The sequence below is a fragment of the Phalacrocorax aristotelis genome, chromosome 7 (genome assembly GCF_949628215.1).
Source record: "Phalacrocorax aristotelis chromosome 7, bGulAri2.1, whole genome shotgun sequence".
NCBI lineage: Eukaryota > Metazoa > Chordata > Aves > Suliformes > Phalacrocoracidae > Phalacrocorax > Phalacrocorax aristotelis.
In genome coordinates, this window is record NC_134282.1 from 4,605,188 (window position 1) to 4,625,126 (window position 19,939).

General features: G+C 50.0%; 1 protein-coding gene across 8 annotated transcripts in view; it reads left to right on the forward strand.

Annotated features, from left to right (window-relative positions):
- The window catches only part of TNIK (TRAF2 and NCK interacting kinase), a 165,689-nt gene extending 148,541 nt beyond the window's left edge, over positions 1-17,148 (forward strand). For 5 of the 8 annotated variants that reach the window (XM_075098479.1, XM_075098483.1, XM_075098481.1 and 2 more), the window contains 10 exons: positions 2,025-2,189; positions 5,657-5,771; positions 6,368-6,538; positions 7,691-7,834; positions 9,366-9,500; positions 9,762-9,862; positions 11,427-11,576; positions 12,802-12,961; positions 13,584-13,723; positions 15,577-17,148. In XM_075098479.1, coding sequence (XP_074954580.1) covers positions 2,025-2,189; positions 5,657-5,771; positions 6,368-6,538; positions 7,691-7,834; positions 9,366-9,500; positions 9,762-9,862; positions 11,427-11,576; positions 12,802-12,961; positions 13,584-13,723; positions 15,577-15,660 — 1,365 coding nt within the window. In that variant the 3' untranslated portion in view covers positions 15,661-17,148. The remainder of the gene's footprint in view (positions 1-2,024; positions 2,190-5,656; positions 5,772-6,367; positions 6,539-7,690; positions 7,835-9,365; positions 9,501-9,761; positions 9,863-11,426; positions 11,577-12,801; positions 12,962-13,583; positions 13,724-15,576) is intronic. The other 3 variants (XM_075098482.1, XM_075098485.1, XM_075098487.1) reach the window with 1 other exon arrangement.
- The last annotated feature ends 2,791 nt before the right edge of the window (positions 17,149-19,939 follow it).

Consider the following 19,939-nt stretch of genomic DNA (forward strand, 5'->3'; position numbering starts at 1 on the left):
TAATGCCAGGGCATGGCAGAGGGTGCTCGTGCAAATGACTCTGCCGTAATCCCACAATAGCTCCAGGCAACAGAAGTTTTCTTCAGTTTACACAATTTAGTTAATACACTTGGAACCTGGCCCAAAGTTTCCCCTCTTCTTTACAACCTTTGCCACCGTGTAACGATCAGAGGCGTGCGATGTTTGTAGAGCATTTGGAGGCTTTTCCCAGGGGCTGGTCCTGCTCGGGCAGGGCCGAGCCCCCCCGACCAGTGAGCCAGCAGTGGGGGGCACTGGGCATCCCGCCTGGATGCGAGTCCCCGGCTCCAGCGTTGCGGAGGTAAGGCTGTGGTGGGAGCGATCCCAGTGGATGGTACCGCAGGAGCGAGGCAGAGGAAGGCTGCGGAAGATCTCCCCCAGTGTTTCTCGATTTCCTGGTTGCTGGAACATGTTGGCGATGCTGCTGGAAATACAGATGGGTAGCAGGTCTCCTGGTGAGGGGGCAGGAGGCTCTGGCTGTTAGTAAAACAGGGCAGTCACTCTCCTGCCAGCATGTAAAGGAGGTAGATGGGAGAGGAGAAGGAGGGTGGTGAGGTTGGAGTCAGCAATCATAAAGGAGGAATGTTTAGATCAAATGCAAACTAGGCTTGAGCAGCATTTTAATTCTTAATTCCGTTTATATAAAATACATATGAAGGAGAAAATATGCAACTTTGAGAGGAAGGAGTTGGCAAAAGAAGTCGCAGCATATTTGCTGCCTTCCTCCACAAGTTTTGGAGGTGGGCAGCAACGCACAGCCCGCCTAACCCCTCAGTGGTGTGGTGCAGCCTGGGCAGCCCCTCTGCGCATCCTCGTAGCAGGGAGGGTGATACGGTTGGGCAGGAGAACGAGTCACTGCTATAAAAGGCAGCCATTTCTGAAACGAGCTTTTTGGTGATCAGCATCACAACTGTAAAACACATGCCGTGCCAGCAAGGCTGTTTGAGAAGACAGTGATGCAGGAGGGTTTAAAAGCCATGGATGAGACGAGCAGCTGGGAAACCCCTTTGGGAGGAGGGAGCATGATAAGAAACTCAAACTGCAACCTCATGCTGGGTGCTTACTGTTTGCTCCCCACCACCACTGTAGCCATCAGAGGACAGACTCGCTGAGGTCAGTGGGCTTTGGGCAAAGGGCTTTTCGCTCTTTGGCAGGACAGCAAGGTGGTTGAAGGTGGTGGTAAAGAGTGATCGAAAAGGTAAATGTTGTCAGGACTGGTCTGAAAATTTGGTGATCCCGTTCAGAGGGAGTTTTCCACTAATCCCAGTAAACGGGCAAGTCTCTAATGATCTCGTTGATGTGCTCCAGGTAGGTGGCATTCGTCAAAATGGCAAACATCTCAAAACGATAGGCAGGGAGAGGAGAAGCTTCCCAGCGCCTGCCTTGCACGAGGTGGGGATGGAGAGGAAGGGGAGCCCCAGGGGAGCGCTGGGAACCTTGTGCACAGAGCGAGATGCCGGTGGCTCTGCCAGTGTTCTGCCGATGCTGCCGCTGTTCACTGCTGTTTTGGGTTACAGAAACATGCGACGGGGGCTGTGTTGGCATTTGCAGTCAGGCTACTCGCCGCCGTAGCTGTGCAAAGCCGTTAAGGCTAATGCTGATCGAGGGGTCAGATTCTGCTGTCACCCTGGCTGGTGGCTGCGTGGGAGGAGAGCTGGCCATGGGGTTTGCACCCATGGTGGCAGAAGCAGAATCTGCCCTGCCTTCCTTGTCTCAAATCGATGGTGATCAGGCTTCTCTCGCTCTAACGTGGCTAATGACTCTGTATTGACTTTGTGATTAATCCTGTCTTTATTTCTCCTGGGGTGGGGGCAGTTGGATTGCTGCTTGCCAGATTGCATGGGGATGGAAACAGAGAGGGTCCTTCTCCTGCACTTGCTCTGGGAACTGGGGGACTGCCAACGACTTGGTTTTGTTTGGTTTTTTTTTTCCCCCCCCCTCTTCTTTTTCTCTTTCCCCCCCACCTCCCTCCTTCTCTTTCTTCCTCATGCCTTGTGTCTCTGCAGACCTCTGGTGAAAAAAAGCGTTCTGGCCACGCAGCCAGCAATGGCTTTGCAGGTCACATCAATCTACCTGACCTGGTGCAGCAAAGCCACTCGCCTGCGGGCACGCCGACCGAGGCCCTGGGGCGAGTCTCCACGCATGCGCAGGACATGGACTCGGTGCCTGAAGTAGGTGGTGGGGGGGCTCCTCTTTCTCCTTTGCATCGCTTTAAACAAGCATTAACATCTCTGCCCTGTAAAGGGACTTTCCTGCTTTCCTCCCCTGGCTTTCTTGGCTCTTCTCTCTCTGTTTCTGGTCCATGTGGGCGAGCGTAGTGGAAATACAAGGGAATCCGATGGGTTGGTGCTATGGTAGATGTAGATGTAGATGATGGTAGAAATTTTGATTAGGTCTTCTCTCAAGTGTACCAGCTGGAGTTCTGGTGGTGACGGTTTGAATGCTGCCAACTGATGTGAAAGTCCCCATTTTTTGTGGCACTTGGACATAAGAGAAAACGGTGAGAGCCAGAGATGCCATTAACTTAACTGGGCGCAGCTTCCACCTGTGTGATCTCTGATACCTAACATGACTCATAAGGTTAGTAAAAACCAAAGTCAACAAAACTCTGGATAGTTCTTCAGGCTAGCAAAAATCTGCACACCTTTTAAATTATTTATTTCCAGTTGTAGCAAAGCATTTCTCCCTGGCAGCTGTTTTACAGGGACATGATCGAACATTAACATTGTATAAGGTGTAAAAAGCCCTAGAAAGTATGTGATGCATAAGACAAGGGAATTGGTGATTCTTGCCTTACCACCACCAGCTGTGGGAACCAGGCTCAGTTCTCTTGTTTTCCCGTGAAAAATCAACCCATTTGGGGCTGAATAAGCTACTTTATCTAATTTTTTCTTTTCATTTTGTTGGCTATACATCAAAAGTTCTGGCAGCGTATTCTCTTTCATAGAAATTATGTACTCGTTTTACAGTTTACTTTTACTAGCAGTATAAAAATAAAAATTGCTTGGAATTGGGCATTGATAAAATGTAAGAACAGATGGTGTGTGACTTGACCTCAAGTTTTATCCATCTCCTTGTTGCCTTTAAATGTGGTGAAGAGAGAGTTGATCCTGAAAGTAACACCTCCCATGGTCATCCTGGGACGGCTTAAACGCAGGCAGACGGTATGCAAGCATTGGGTTTAAATATATTCATTTATAGAATACCAAACAAGAAGAGCTTTTCCATTTCTAGAACTGCATTTTTAGGGCTGACTGAGCCGGGAGTGGGTGTAAGTGGAAACCTGGGGCTTTAGTTCGCCAGCTTCCAGGTGACTCATGGTGCTGCAAGCAAAAAAAAGAGGGAGCAAGCACAAGCTCACCCTGCAGCTTGATGCTGTCTCTGTAGGCCACCATGGAGGTTTATAGGCAGTTGAACAGGACCTGGAGGAAGGTGAGGTCTTAACATTTAAATAAGGGACTTGGAAGTTCTTAAAATGCCAGCTTCATAGGAAAATAGATGAATCTGAGCAAAGAAAATAAACGCTCCGTGCATTGGAACGAGGGGTTTCTTCATAATGTATTTGTTGGAAAGCACCTGGCTCTCAGCTGGGAAGCATCCCTGTAAATACTGAATTTTTCCCCTCCCTGAATTGTTGGTGCTTTGTGGAAGAGACATGCAGCACAGGAAGAAAATGCATATTTCTTGGATGTGAAAGAAGCACAGATCAGCGAGTGCATCTTACATGCGCACCCAAATACCGTGGCGTACCGTGTATGTAAATGTGGTATCTGTATCTGTTCCTGCAGCCTCCCCTGCCGCAGGCTGTTAACTCCTTCCGTGGGTCTCAGTTACCATGTACTTTTTGGAAATCCATCCCATTTCTATGGAAACAGGCGGGCTGTCGGGGACAGAGAGACGGGAGGGAAGCGGGATGCACGGCATGGTTTTGGCAGGCGCAGGGCGTGGATGCCGGCTCGCCTATGGATGCCAGCCGTAAAACGCTTGGAAAGTTTTTCCTCCTAACCTTTGTGTCACCTATCGGAGGGCAGGTACAAGCCCCGTTTCGGCCCAGACACGCCGGGGCGGTGGTGTTCCCCACGGCACGTGTTCCCACAGCATGGGCTTGTCCCCATGGCAGTTTTCCGCCCGGGGGCTGCGGTGGTGGCACCGGGCACAGGGAGCAGCCTGGGCTCTGGTGACTCGGTGGCGTGAAAGCTGAGGGAGATTTATTTCAAGGAAGGAAGATGTCCCGAGGAAGAAAAATGTGATCAGTACTGTTGCTGCAGAAGGACTTGGGTTTTGCTGCTGTTACAGCTTGTAACAGAGGTCATACATAAAGCATATTCTGGGTAAATGCTGGAGTAGGAGAAATAAGCTGCTTAACAAGGGGGGAAAAATCACATCACTCTGATTCCCAAGGCGAGGATTTCCTTTTGCCTGGGAGAAGGTTTTAGCCCCGTTTTCCACCTTAACAAAGCAATGGCTTTAAAAAGAAAGCAACGTGATGCTGCAGTTTGTTCCTCTCCAAATTCCCTTGGCAAAGTATTGGCTCTGACATTCCCTGCGGTACCTTCAGGTTAGGTTTTGTTAGCTTAGAAATGGCCCTTTCTGCAGTCCCAACTGGAATGCTGTAGCCAGTTTAAAATACTTTATTGGAATTGCAAGTGATGTGTACGTGGTGTCCATGAGGTGGGCTGAAGACCAGACTTTGGGGGCGATGGAACGATGTCAGGGATGCCATCTTCTGATGAGCCCGAGTATCCGAGGCATTTTCAAACACCCCCTGGTCAAAAGCTCTCCCTAAAGCATCACGTAGCTCACTCCAAGCCTTCCCCATCTCCAGAACTTTCAGATCCTCCCAAAATCGGAGCGGCCAGGCATATTGAGGGGCATTGCCGGATCCTGCCTCAGCCGTAGGTGTGAGGACCAGCAATAACAGCCCAGCAGAACAAAAAACAGGCATTTTGCTAAGGAGCTGACTTTTCGCACCTTCCCCGGGGCATCAGCGTTTTGGACTTAGCCCAGCAAACCCCTAGATAACAGGCAGCAAAAGCAGAGTGGTATCACGGCTGTACGAGCTCTCCTGCCTATGCTATACAGGTCCCTAAGATAGACTTCCGTGACCTGCTGAAATCAAGTCTTTGCTCAGGTTGTGCTAGTTACTGTTTGGCTTTGGCACACGGAAGGCAACAGTCCCACCTTTTCCTGAATTACTCTGGTGGTGGCTGGTCTGTGTCAGCTGCGCCGTGCCGGGGCTTTCGGGGGGCTCCCAGCGTCATCCTGCAGAGCAGGCTTTTACGGCAGGTGTGTTACATGCGGACACGTTGGTTTTTACCTGCATTGACTCTGCCTCTGGCCCTGCGGCTTCTCCGCTAACCGGTCTCGTGGCTGTGCTGTGCTTCTGCCCGCGAGACGAGAGCAGAGCCGGGCCCTGCTCCGCTCGTTTTCTCTTGCTCATGGACACTTAAAAATCCGATTTAATATTTTTCCTGATTAGTTGTGGGGGAGGAGGAGCAAATATTCATAGACGGCTTGGAAAGGGCACCACAGGGGCAGGCACTGGGTCTGCTAATTAGAAAGTCTTAGACATACACACATACACAAAATTACTGTTATTTCAGTGCTCTGAGCCCTCTCTTTGCTGTTTATTTTCCAGTATGGTATGGGAAGTAGCACCAAAGCCTCTTTCACCCCCTTTGTGGACACCAGAGTGTATCAGACCTCGCCTACTGATGAAGATGAAGATGAAGACGAAGAGTCATCAGCTACTGGTAGGAGCCAATGGGGCCAGTTTGAGAGGGGAGGGCCTCGTGGAAGCCAGGTCATGGAGCCTGAATAACCCCACTGAACCTCTTCTGCATTTCCCGTACTCTTGTCCAAACATTGCTTGTGTCTGCATCCTGGTGCTCTCCAGTTTCTGTCCAACTTCTTCTCCCCCATCAGTGAAATGCCACCAGAAAGGTCCAGGTGAAAACAGGGGACAGCAGAAATCCACTCACCCGTCTGCCTGGGCAGCTGGGAGAAATGTTCCTGGCAGAACTGTGAGGTGGCAATAGCTCAAAAAAAAAGCTGGCAGTTGCTAGAAGTCATGGAAAATGGCTGGATGTGGGCAGGTTGGCAGCGAATAGCACTGGTCAGCTTGGAAGGCAGGGCTGGAGGTCTGGGGACATGACCTACTGACGGGTTTGGTGGTGGTTCCAACCCATGAGAAAATCCTGATGATCCCTGTTCAAATGAATAGCTTGTAACATAGTGATGACATCAGAAAATAAACCAAATATTTTCTTATTCAAAAAAACAACCTGACAGAAGAGGTACGTACAATTAATCCATCACACCTCGCTGTTTTGTTGTGTTTCCTTGCAAGCCCTGTTCACCAGCGAGCTGCTCAGACAGGAGCAGGCCAAGCTGAACGAAGCCCGGAAGATTTCGGTGGTGAATGTCAACCCCACCAACATCCGTCCCCACAGCGACACCCCGGAGATCCGGAAATACAAGAAGCGCTTCAACTCGGAGATACTCTGTGCTGCTTTATGGGGTAAGCCCCTTAGCACACCGTGCCCTCAGCAAAGCTCTCCAGAGCGTGTGGCTGGCGATGAAGCATCAATGTGTCATCGCAGAGCCGAGCCCCTGCCTCTGGTTGTTCTTTTCTCCATCCTGGGCAAGTTGGGCGGGAGTGTTGATCTGCTGGAGGGCAGGGAGGCTCTGCAGAGGGACCTGGGCAGGCTGGATCCATGGGCCGAGGCCAGTTGTGTGAGGTTTAACAAGGCCAAGTGCCGGGTCCTGCCCTTGGGTCACACCAACCCCAGGCAACGCCCCAGGCCTGGGGCAGAGGGGCTGGGAAGTGCCCGGCAGAGAAGGCCCTGGGGGGGCTGGCTGACAGCCGGCTGGGCATGAGCCAGCAGTGCCCGGGTGGCCAAGGAGGCCACCAGCCCGCGGGCTTGTGTCAGCACTGGTGTGGCCAGCAGGGGCCGGGCAGGGATGGGGCCCCTGTGCTCGGCCCTGGGGAGGCCCCACCTCGAATGCTGGGCTCAGGTTTGGGCCCCTTGGGACAAGAAGGGCCTTGAGGGGCTGGAGCGTGTCCAGAGAAGGGCAGCGGGGCTGGGGCAGGGTCTGGAGCACAAGTGTGCTGGGGGGCGGCTGAGGGAGCTGGGGGGGTTTAGCCTGGAGAAGGGGAGGCTGAGGGGAGCCCTTCTCGCTCTCTGCAGCTGCCTGAGAGGGGCTGGAGTGAGGGGGGGGCTGGTCTCTGCTCCCAGGTCACCAGTGACAGGGCGAGAGGGAACGGCCTCAGGCTGCGTCAGGGGAGGTTTAGGTTGGATATTAGGAAAAATATCTTCACTGCCAGAGTGGTCAGGCACTGGCACAGGCTGCCCAGGGAAGAGGTGGAGTCACCATCCCTGGAGGTATTTAAAAGACATGGAGACGTGGCACTTTCAGGGCATGGTTTAGGAGACGTGGTGTTGAGTTGATGGTTGGGCTTGATGATCCTAGAGGTCTTTTCCAACCTTAGTGACACTGTGATTCTAATGTCCCTGAGACCCTGCGCTGTAAGAGTGAGTCTTCCCGTTCATGGGAAGATCACAGCCTTAGCTGGGCTCGGTCGCTCTCTCAGTGGGAGCAGAGACAAGCTCGGGGTGTTGTCCTCAGGAGCAGCCATGGCTTCCAGTACCCGTTGCTCTCTCTTGTTCAGGTGTGAATCTGCTGGTGGGCACAGAAAATGGCCTGATGCTGCTGGATCGAAGCGGACAAGGGAAGGTCTACAACCTGATCAACAGACGGCGATTTCAACAGATGGACGTACTCGAGGGTCTTAATGTCCTCGTGACAATATCAGGTATGCCTCTCGTGGTCTCACCCCATCGTTAACCTTCTAGGCCGTATTTTCAAGCGGCTCCAGCTCAGACAAAACCCACCCATCGCTGTCAGAGGGAAGCTCCCAGGTGGTTTATTCCAGAAGCAAAGGCGTTAGGTCTGCAAGAATGCCGCAGAGAGCAATTTGCTCCCATTGCCTGCTGGTTCCCCTTCACCTGCAGCACTCCATCCTCCTTTAGCAGGGAAGGGAAGGTGCAGGATACAGGCAGACACCCCAGCAAGGCGGGTAGTCACGGCTTGAGGGCGTAGCGAGCTCCGCTTTTGGGTCTGTTTCAGTCTAGCCAAAGGAGCCATGAACCATGGCTTCAGGGCTCTAGCTCAGACCATGGCTGTGCTCAGGGTGCCCTGAGCATTGTGAGGACAGTGGCCTTGTCACTGTCCCCAGGTTCAGCCAGGAGCTCTGGAACTCTCAAATCAGGCTCACGTGCCGATTTCTGGCAAAAAAAAAAAAAAAAGAAAAACTCTGTAGTCCAGTGTCCCAGCAGAGAACCCAGCATGCTCCCTGCAGAGCAGCCCGTGAAGCACACGGGTGGCGCAGCCAGGGCAGAGCCTTCTGCTGATACGTGCCCTGCAAAGCTCATGGAGGACAATAAGAGAAATGCTCATTAGGAAAATTGCTTGATGTCATCCTTCTGCTTACTTTCATGTTGTTCAGCATCCCCGTGGGCTCACGTGTGTTCGCTGGCAAATTCCTGCTCCCTCCATTCAGACAGGGCTCTTAAAAAGTCCTCCTTTGTCATCTGCCTCGCTCTGCAGCTCCCCTGTGGTTTTGGGGGATACAGCTGTGGGAAGAAGGGGTGGCAGATGAACAGGGAGGTAGCCCTCCCCAGGGACCACCAGCCCCTGAGACAGTGCTGAGGACAAGCCCTGGGGACTGGTGGAGACCCGCGAGCAGACAGAGCCCCTGGGTTATGGTTTGGGTGTTCTCCCACCAGCCTCGGCACCAGCTGTGTCCTGTCTCCATAGCAGGGGTTTTGCAGCAGCAGGGAGGTTAATAGCCAGATCGCAGCCCTCCAAGAGGCTTGCAGAAATTTGGCAGCCCCTCAGCATTGCAGAGCCCGGCGCCGGGTTTCTCAGCAAATAGCGCTGCCTGCCTCACACCAAGGAGGTCGTGTCTGAGCTCCGGGGAGGAATTAATGTTGTGCAAAGGAGAAGAGAGGGAAAGAAACCAGGCAGGTGAGTGGTGAGAGAGCTGGGGTCACGGCCCGGCTGTCTCTCCATGAACACTGATTAATAGGAAGAGGAACATTTCTAGCCTGCAGTGAGTGAGAGACCAGCTCCTCCAGCATCTGCCTGCAGTCTGGGAGACGGAGGTCTGGGCTCTGCTTTCCATACCTTTTTTCCCAAGCAAAACAAAACCCACAATAACTGAATAACTATTTTCGACTTCATTGTGAAATGAATCACCTTGTGAGTGAAATTAAACCCTGAAATACCAAGATTTCCCGTGCGCACATGCACTGCTCTGACAGGGAAGTTCCCTTTGCCAACAGGAAAGAAGAACAAGCTGCGCGTGTACTATCTCTCCTGGCTGAGAAACAGGATTTTACACAACGACCCTGAAGTGGAGAAGAAGCAGGGCTGGATCACAGTCGGGGACCTGGAGGGATGCATCCACTACAAAGTCGGTGAGTGGCCTCTCCAGAAAAAAAATGTCTGGAGGGATGTGTTTTTGTTCTCTAGTCTTGGATCTGGCCTGATGATTTCTTCTAAAAGTATGGGTAGACCACAGCCACAAAGAAATTTGGTATTCACCTGTATGTATTAGGTGGATGTTTTACCAAATGAGAACCAACAGAGAGATAGCCTGAGAAGCTGGAGACGAGTTGTTCAGTCTTGTTGGAAAGAAAGTGAATGGTTTTAAAATCGGTTTTATCTTTTTATTTTAGTGAAATATGAAAGAATCAAGTTCTTGGTGATTGCCTTAAAGAATGCTGTAGAGATCTACGCTTGGGCTCCTAAACCATATCACAAGTTTATGGCATTTAAGGTATGTTTATCTTTTAACACTCTGTAACTGTAAACGCATGGGGTTTCTGTACTGCGCAGAGCAGAAAAGCGTCCCGCTTACGCAGCTGCGCGCCTCGGGATGCCTGGCAGGCATGGGAGGTGGGGTACATTCTGGTTGAAGAGACGGGATACATTCTGCTTACGGCTAGCAATTAAGTGTTAATATTAGCTTATGCTGGCAGGCTTTGCTTGGGAAGTCCGCAGAAAGCTGACCAAATGCCCATGAGTAAAACTGAGTTGGGGTTTTTTTTTTTTGGTGGGGGGCGGGGTGGTTTTATTGGTTTTTTTGGTTGTGGTTTGGTGGGGTTTTTTTAACTTCTGACTGATTTTTCACATATAGAATGAAAACAGATCGGCATTCTTTTCCATTTTTAATTTGCAAGGGCCTCTCCCCTTCTGCAGTGTGGATTCTGTCTCAAGGCAGAAAGTCCAGGAGAATGACCCACTCTTTCTCGTCCCACCCACCCCCCTCTTTTCATCTACCTGAGTTTCCTTCAGTGAGACCTTTCTCCTCCATAACCTGCCAATGGGTATTTTATACTTAGTACTTTAAAGTACTTCTCATCCTAAGCTCTGCGCAGAGACAAGTCACAAGGGGCAATGCCTTCTGGAGACGTTCATGCTGAGTAATCTCATTTTACATCCTTCCAGCACAAATGGGTTTATGCAGTATTAGGTCACATTTGATTTTTCTGAACAAAAGCCAGAATAAATGGGCTCGGTGGCATGGAGAGCTCAGCAGCATTAAAATAGCCTGGATCCAGCCTCCGCCGGCTCTGGTGAGGGTGCGGGTTAGTGCTCCTGCTGCTGCTTCTCCAGTCTGGGGGGGCTGAGCGTCCTTTCCTTGCCACGTAGGCAGGGATCTGTGGGGACGGTGGGAGTTACCACCCACTGATTTTCCCCGTCAGGAGTCAGAGCAGCCCTTGCACAGAGAGCCGGGAGCCCTTTTCTCTCCCTGGGGGTGTTTCACCCTCCTGCTGAGGACCCGAGCCATGGAGAGATGCTTTGTCCTGGATCGGTCCATGCCAGGGAGCTGGTGCCAGGGAGCTGGTCCCAGCCTTCATCCAGCAGGTTAGGTTCAACAGGGATAAGTAGGTCTTTGCCAATCTGACTCACTTCAGCTGCCCAGACGGGAGCTGTGATCCCTGCCGAGAGGGGAGGTGGGTGGTCACAGCTTTCTGCAGACTTTGATCTTGTTACCCTGAGCAGCACCGGCATCGGGGCCTCCCCACACACTGGCCGTTCGCACGCTTGTGTAAAACTGAGCTGTTGCCTTCCTTGAGAGACCAAATCCTCAGGCTGGCCTTGGGCTCCTGGGGGAAAAGAGTCGTACTTGGCAAGGGCGAGCGCTTATCTGCTGGGATGGCTGGAACGAGTGGGTGATACCCTCTGAGGCATCTGACATAGGAACAGACACAAGAATATAAATAACCACATACTTAGTAGGAAACATAGTCAAACAAATACGATTTTGAAACCGTATCAGGCTGCTGCTGTGGGGATTTGTCGGTTTTCCGTGATACTCACTGAAGGGATTATAAAAGTCTTTTGCAGATCTCCAGCACAAGCCGTTGCTCGTGGATCTCACTGTAGAAGAGGGTCAGAGACTCAAGGTTATCTTTGGATCGCACACTGGTTTCCATGTGATTGATGTAGATTCTGGGAACTCTTACGATATCTACATACCATCTCACGTGAGTACCCGGGGGAGTGCTGCACCAAACCCGCGAGGTTTGGTGGCTCAGAAGTGGTGATCGGTCAGATGACATCTTGCCCTGTGTGTGGCACTTTCTGGTGCCACCTTCGTTGATACTCGCTTAAAGAGGACTCGGGCATCGCATACTTTGTGTTCGTTATCACGCGGGCTATTTCTGTCCTTGTGCCCGAGCAGTCAGGTTTAAGGTTGCCGTGTCCCACAGAAAGGAGGATCTGTCCATACGCTGCACGGAGCAGTACCGGAGCGCTCTGTAGGGCCATGAAACCTGGTTCTTGGTCGTTGGACAACATAGACCCACCAAGAGCTGGATGCCCAGCACACCGTCCCGTTGCCCGGCGTCCCAGATGTGCTCACCAACACTTGTTCCTGCTGAGGCACTGCAGTTTGTCCAGGCGAGGGTTACAGGATTAGGGTAGCCTAAATCTCAGTAAGCCTGCTGCTCAAAACTCCCGAACCCCCTGGCAGCAGGGACTCACCACAGGACCTCTCTCAGGTCCATCAGCTATTTCAAGAGAGAACCAATGCTACAAAAATGCTGTAGATGAGGATTTTCTTGTTGGCTCATTGAAGCTCCATCCGTGCTGTTGGCCCAAGCAGAATGAGAAACTGGTCTAGGAGAAACTGGGGTCACTAATCAAATCCCGGATCTGCTGAATCTGATGTGAGCAGCGGCGCCTCCTCTGCGAGAGCTGGCAGGAAGCATAGGGAGAAATACTGGGGCAGTTTGGTTGTCTTAGCTATGGAAGGGCAGACATGGGTGGGAAGCCACTGCAGCTGCTGTTGGAGCTAGAGACTGATTGCTAAAGAAATGGGAATATTTCCTCCCTAGGGCTACCTGTAAAATTCTGGGGTTTATTTGCCTTAATTTGAATAGGAGATGGATTCGTCAGTCAGCAGTCACTTGTTTGTGTTACAGCCGAGTGTCAGCCATCAGTCTTGGGGGCGTATATGTTGCGATCGCTCTAGAATTGCTAAACCTGTTTATCCTTGACGTATCAGACAGCTTTGATGGTAGGGTAAACATGACAGTTTATTCCCCTTCAAGCTTATCTCTGAAAGCCGATGCCTGTTTGTAGAATCGAGGGAGGGTTTTGTTCTCGGCTTGGTTTGGGGTTTAGTTTTTTCTAAGGCTCTGCTCCCTTCCCCTTACTCCTTCCTCCATTCAACATAATTCTGACTTTTAGGGTTTATTTTAACTGCAGATTCAGGGCAATATTACTCCTCACGCCATTGTCATCCTGCCTAAAACAGACGGGATGGAGATGCTTGTGTGCTATGAGGATGAAGGCGTATATGTCAACACCTATGGACGGATAACTAAAGATGTGGTGCTCCAGTGGGGAGAAATGCCTACTTCCGTGGGTAGGTCAACCCTTCCTCTTCACCTGCATGAAATACAAATGACAAGTAAGATGAGGAGTTGGGGATGCTGAGGAGGAGTCATTTGGGCTTTTGTTTATCGAAGGAGATTTCTCTGAGCCACATAAGAGATGCAGTGGCTAAATTTCTACAGTTTGGTCCTGTGCAATAAAAGCAAGTGACTTTTTAAAGATTTGAGCTCTGGTTTATCTTAAGTATAAGATCAGCGTAAGATAATATAAGCTATTGCACTGGTGGGATACAATGTTGAGTGGAAGAGGGGCTGAGCGAGGAGCTGGGAACTCTTGGGTTGCTCTTCTGGCTCTGCTGTTGCTCAGCTCCACGACCCAGGGAAGCAAGCCACTGCCCGGCTCCTCACCCACAGAAATCGGGAGAAGCGATACTACTTCTGTTTAAATCACTCAGCAATTTCTGGATGAAAACTGCAATGTAGAGACTATTATCCCTGTGGGCACACGCCTGGCCACCTGTGCCGCCGGCAGTCAGAGCTCTGCCATTGATCTGCATAAGCTTTGAATAACAGCTGACGAGGGCTTTTCTGCCTGGTGCGTAATATTCAGCTCAACACACTTTGTAACACCTACCAAACGCTTCCTTTTGACAGCCTACATTCATTCCAATCAAATAATGGGCTGGGGAGAGAAAGCTATTGAAATCCGGTCAGTGGAGACGGGACATTTGGATGGAGTATTTATGCACAAGCGAGCTCAAAGGTTAAAGTTTCTATGTGAAAGAAATGATAAGGTAAGTCCACTTCAAAGCTTGTGTCTGCGCTTTAAGCTACAGCCAGCTACTTTAAGAGTTTAAGTCTGGTTTATCTTGAGGTTAATAATTAATCTGAAGGTCCTGTTTAATAAGCAGTGCCCATAAGCCCACTCCCAGTGAATTCTCTCCAGTTGATGCGGACCTCAGCCTGTGGTGGGAAGATCCGCAAGATCTCTTCCACCTTAAGCTGAGACCTGGCTTGACTTGGCTTGACTTTCTCCCAAGTCTTGCATCTGAGCACTAACTGTTGAGGCTGCCAAGCAAACTGCAAAAGCTGAGAAATGGTAGCGCTAAGGATGTGTAAGTGACCCCGATTTGAGCTCTGGTGCAGAAACATTTTGGTGCATTTTTAGTTTTGTGATCTTTAAACTATTTTCTCCGTGGAGCCCCACCTTCTTCTGTGGACAGCATTGATAAATAGTGCTCTGGAGGGGCACCAGAGTTGCACGGGGAACGCGGCTGTCGTGTACATGACCCCTGCCACGGGTGTTGCTGATGGGCAAGGGGTGCAGGGAATGAGGGAAGGAGAAATTGCTGGAGGAAGAGGAATATTTGCATGGAAGATGGTTGAATGCCAAGGTCTGTTTCTGCTGTTGGTATTTCCTCATCTCACAAGGTTTCACTGAGGTAAATCAGGACCGTGCAGCCAGGAGCTCTTTCGTAACGAGCACCGTCACGAAACACATGAAGAAACTGATTGTTCTGACCCCAGAGCAGGGTTAATAACACGCAATACAGAAGGTTTGAGGTCACAATCATTAGTTGAGCATTGCCCTACCTGCTGCTTGGAGTTAGGCTGGAGCTCTGCAAAAAAAAAAATGCATCCTAACCTTGTGATTGATTATACCACGGGACGCTGCCCAAGAAGCTGAATTTAAGTTGCCCAAATACTCCTAGTTTTCTTTTTTCTAACTTCTGAGCACTTGACTCTGCAGGCTTTAAACTGTTTTGCTAAAGGGTTGTTCTTCTGGTTTGCTCCTATTCAGTTTCTTTCCTTTTGTAAGAAAACTGGGAAAAAACCTCACCTCAGTCTTTCTAAAATACTGGAACCAACCGATAATGGTGGGTTTGAAATACTAAATACAGATGTTTCTCCTTCTGGAGAAATAGTTAACGATTAAAGTTCTGAAGATTGAATAATTTCGGGTTTTAAAAAGGGCAGAGACTTCAGATTCTCCTCTGAAATATTTGCAAATTAGAACTTACTTATTTTTTAAGACTTCCGTTGGGGTCAAATGCTGGTGGATCCCGACGGAGGCACCAAAGGGTCTATCCTTCACCCAGAGTCCTGATACGTTTACGTGCTTTGAGCATATTGAAGGAGAGTAGTTTTCCCAAGCTTGATTTTCAGAAACAGGTGAAATACCGGGGCTAACTTTTCCGAAGAAAACCATTTCAAACTCCCATGCAGGGTATTGACCCAAATGACCTTTAGCAAGATCCAAACCACTGACAGCAGTCTCACTAATATTGCATAGTAAGTGATGCCGTGGCAGTAAAATGTGATAAACTTGGTATTTTTAAGGTGCTCTCTTTGGTAGTGATAGCAAGGGAGGTTTTATTACCGTATTTACTAACAAGTGGTTCGGTTTGATCCGAGTCTCGCGTGGGTCAGCTCCGGCCCCTGAGCTCCACGGAAAACTGAGAACTGGGCAGTGGGTCTGCTTAAAATTTCTGCTCTCAACTGGAGAAAAGGTGCAGGGAGGGAGATTTAGGGAGAGGAAACCACAGGGTGTGGGGCAGCTCCTGCTTTCCTCGCTCACCGAGACAATTAACAGACTTTTTCTTACAATAATGAAAATTAATACGGGGTTTTATTCACTTCCAAACAGGTATTTTTCGCATCGGTGAGATCCGGAGGAAGCAGCCAAGTGTTTTTCATGACCCTCAACAGAAACTCCATGATGAACTGGTAACAGAGAAGCACTTGGCACTCACCACCATGGCATTATTTCTAATTTAAAGGACATTAAACACGTGGACTAACACTGTAGAGGCAGATGCGGAGGGCCCCAAGGAACACCGCTCCCCCAGCGCCATCAGCCCCGGGGCGGGGGCTGCGGGCAGGGACGGACTTTCACGCTTGGACCCCCCAAGGTCTCCTGATTACGCTGTGTTATAGTGGGTTATGAATTTTCCTTTTTTTTTCCTTTTATTTTATTCTTTTTTTTAATTTTACTTTTTCTTTGTCCCCTACTTTGTAAGAACGGGGAAAGAAACCGTGTCAAAAAGTCTGTTTTTAATTCTGTCTGCCTGCTAGCATCAAATATATAGTATGTTGTAAAGTTACCAATTAAATCTGGTGAGAGACAGCACAATAAATGTACCTTTTATCTTTGTGATGAAGGCCATAACCGTATAGCTGGGTAATTTTAGAAAACTTTTGCCTTCACCAACATTTACATGTTGCTTTTGGCAGCAACGGCTTAACGGATTTTTAAAGAAGAGAAAAAATAGGTTTTTTTCCCCTCTTTTGGGAAATGGATTTTAAATGGCTAAACTACTAGCCTTAGACTAATAAAAATCAGCTACCATTTTTGTCAAGTCTGTCAATCCATATTTCTATATGGATCTTCACATAATGGTGTGTCTTGATAGGGACAGAGGTGCCATTTGTTGTTGCTCTGGCAGTGCCTGCCAGCCCCGGGGCTTGGCCGCGGGCGCTGGGATGGGGGATCGGAGGAGGAGAGGATGGCGGAGCGGTCGAGGAGCCCCACGCTCGCTCCTCAGGCGGGATTTGCGGCCGCAGACGGCTCCCGGGATGCCGCGGGCGCCGGACCCCCGATGCCGAAGCCGGCGCGAGCTGTTGGGCGCTCGTCCCCCCTCCGAGCCCGGAGCCGGGCGCTGGCGTGCGGAGGCAGCCGGCGTGGGGATGGGGACCACGAAACGAGCTGCCCGTCCCCCGTGTTGCTGGATTGGGCTTGTAAAGAGCTTAAAATATATATATATATGTGTGGTTTCTTCGGCCGAGGGTCCGAATCTCTACTCATTTTCCACCCCCTCCGCTCCCTAGGAATTACCCAACATACAGTGAAAGACAACATCTGTGCCGAACCGTGTGTGTGTGTTTAGTTCAGGTTGAATCGTGTCCCTATAAACTCTGCTCAGTTGATTTCAGTTTTCGGTGCGTATCTGGGGTTTTCTTTCTCAGTAGCTGCAAGCATGGCCGCCTGTGGTGTTGGGGTGTCGCATAACAAGGTCTGTGTTGCTGGTTTTAACCTACCTCGTTTCGGTTGGGGTTTGTTTTTTTGGTTTGGTTTATTTTGGTTTTGGTTTGGTTTTTTTTTTTCCCCCCGTTCCGCTGTCAATCACAGCGCTGTTACCTCCAGCGACATATAGAGAGCTTAACTGGCAATCTTGGTGTACTCAGTAACGATGGCTTTATTAAAAAATGATTAAATCAACAGGACTTGGTCCAACTTGAATCTTTATCAAGGGTAAGAGGCGATGCGGGGTGGCGGGGGCGGGTTGGGCCACCCTCGCCCGAAGCGTCCCGCGTGCGGGGCGTCGCGGTTCGGTACCGGCGGGGACTTTGCCGGTGCCGCCTTCGCCCGCCGGACATCGGGCACCTTCCCGCTGGTCCGGCGCAGCCTGCCCCACACCGGGCTAAGCTCCCTGCGAAGGGCAGGGACGGCCGTGAGACCCCAATTAAAACCCCATGCAAGTCCCATCACTGATGCCACCAGCTCTTCATCGGTTAAAATATAAATATAATAAAAACTGGACCTTTTTATTGCAAACCAATAACTCTTTTTTTTCTTTTACTCCCTCTTGATGTGACAAATACATGGCTTTGGATGGTTATGGGTTTTCTTTTTGTCGTGGGTTTTTGGGTACAGTGACAAAAGAGAAGGGAATCGTTGTGTTTAAACATAAGTAGTTCTTGAATGTATTTTTTTAAATCTTGGAGTCATTTGAAACAAAAAGCATAAGAAACCACTATTAACACAGTCTTGTCTACGGAGCGTGTACATGGACGTACCATAGAGTAAATGCATTTCTGGTGCCAATAAAACACAAAACTTCAATGTTAAGCCATGCCTTTTATATTTTTGTAAATAAAACCTGGGGTGTTAACCGTTAGCGGGTCTTGAAGGTAAAGTGGATTTCCAGGGCTCTGAGTCGCGATGCCCTTTGCCTGGAGGGTCCCGGGAAGGCGGCGGGTTTGGGCAGGGTGAGTGCGGGATGTCCCCTGCGATGCTGCCTGGCAGCGGCTGAGGGATGTCTCAATGGACTGTCACCACCTGAAAACTTCTGCTCTTCTACAAAACCAACCCGTGGTTATTGTAAAGATGTGCTTTCCCCTCTAAATATTCCCAGCTTTGATTTGCTTGCCTTTTGTTGTAAGTAAACTATGCTTGTGGTTGACCAATGCTATCAGAAGCTACTTAATTTTAGCGTTTAAAGAAAGAAAACCTGGGGTGCTTTTTAACACCCTGTTTCTGGGGGGTTTTTAGCTGGGAAAGGAAACTGTTACTCATTGAGCTGAGCAGGGCTGCCGGAGGAAAGAGGGGAATAACGTCCATGCGTGCAGGAGTCACGTGAGACTGTTGCAGATCCAGTTATTTACAGAGTTGCGTGAACTTCAGGCACAAGTCGCACCCTCCGTGGCACGTGAAAGAAAAGCCCCGAGAGCTGGCGCGTGCTCGGCCGCGGGGTTACCCCCAGCGTGCTGCGGACACCGGGGAGGTGCTGGGTACCGTTCCCAAGGTCAGGGATGCTCAGAGGTAAGGCTGTGTCAGCTGCTCGTGGGAGTTGAATGTGTTTCCAAACCAGTTCCAGAACTGTTATCAAACGGCATTTTTCTTGTTGCGAGATGATTTCAGGGTTGATCATATTATGTATTTTTGGGACAGAAAGGGGATGCTTGAGGTGACCCCGGCCCCGGTTGCTGGCACAGCTGACATTGCCGTGCTGCAGTTCCTGGTCTCGACCTGAGCCCACGCAGGTCCGTTGCTGCTCATGCAACAATTTGCACGGTGACGCTGCGTAATTGGGGCCAACGTTGAGCATCACAGAGGCCAGCAGGGAGCAGCAGCAGGGACTGAACCTGCATGGACCTCCATACCATACCCTGCCCGGGATAATGAGCCACCCACCTGGGGACGCGGCTCCCCTAAGGAGATCCAGCAGAGATGTTCTCCGCAATAAGGATGCGGTTCAAGGTGGGGGATGCCTGTCGCAACCGCCGCGCCCCTGCGGCATCTGTTTACTGCCCTGCGTACCGCTGCAGAGCTCCGCTTCCCATCCTGGCTGTCGCGATCTACTGCAAAAGAGGTTTGCTGCAGATAAAAAATGAACATATATTGTGTTCTTTTTGTGCCAGCCATTGACGTGCCTCGTCAGCCTGCTCTTCTGGAGACCCACAACCTTATGGTCTGGATCTTCCTTTTTTTCCCTTTGTTTTGGTTTATGTTTTGGGTTTTTTCCTTTTTTTTTTTTTTTTTTTTTTTTTTTTTTTTTTTTTTTTTTTTTTTTTTTTTTTTTTTTTTTTTTTTTTTTTTTTTTTTAAACATCAAAGCTGCCTCTGGATGACCCAAAGGTGGTAAAACGAGTGGGCAAATTACCCCAGCCACAGAGGAAACCTTACTGTCCTTACGGAGTCTTTAAATTGCTTCCACTGATGTGACAGCACGTTCAGTTGTTCGAAAGCAAAGCCCGACCCTAAACTTTAACCCCCTCTTTTTATCACATAACGTTAGATTTAGCAACAACACCGATTATAGTAGGCACGACACACAGTAGGCAGTAAGCATGGCAATTCTGCGTGACAGTAGCATTATTACGGAGTTCTTACACTTCATTTATAGCTAACATACTTAGCAACAACGCAAGTGCTGTTGTCTGCAAATAACGGAAGTGATGCCCATCACAAAACGTTAAGATTCCTGCTACAAGGTGCAGCCACCCAGGGTTAAGGGGCTGGATGCTGTTTAGGATTCCTGGCATTTACCTGTTTTGCACACTCAGTGATAAGCTACGAGAGCAGTTTGGAGCAGCTCCTTGCCGGGAGCCCTGGAGAAAAGCCACAAAACCCTACGGCACCGGCCAAAGCACTGACAGGGCTGTGGCGTGTGCTGCTGTCCTGAAAACAGTGAAACTGATATTTCTACCGCGCTTTACCTGGGAACAGCAGCGATGCCCTCGGGCTGGGAGTCACCTGGACCCACGGCGATGCTCAGCCATGCGCGTGGA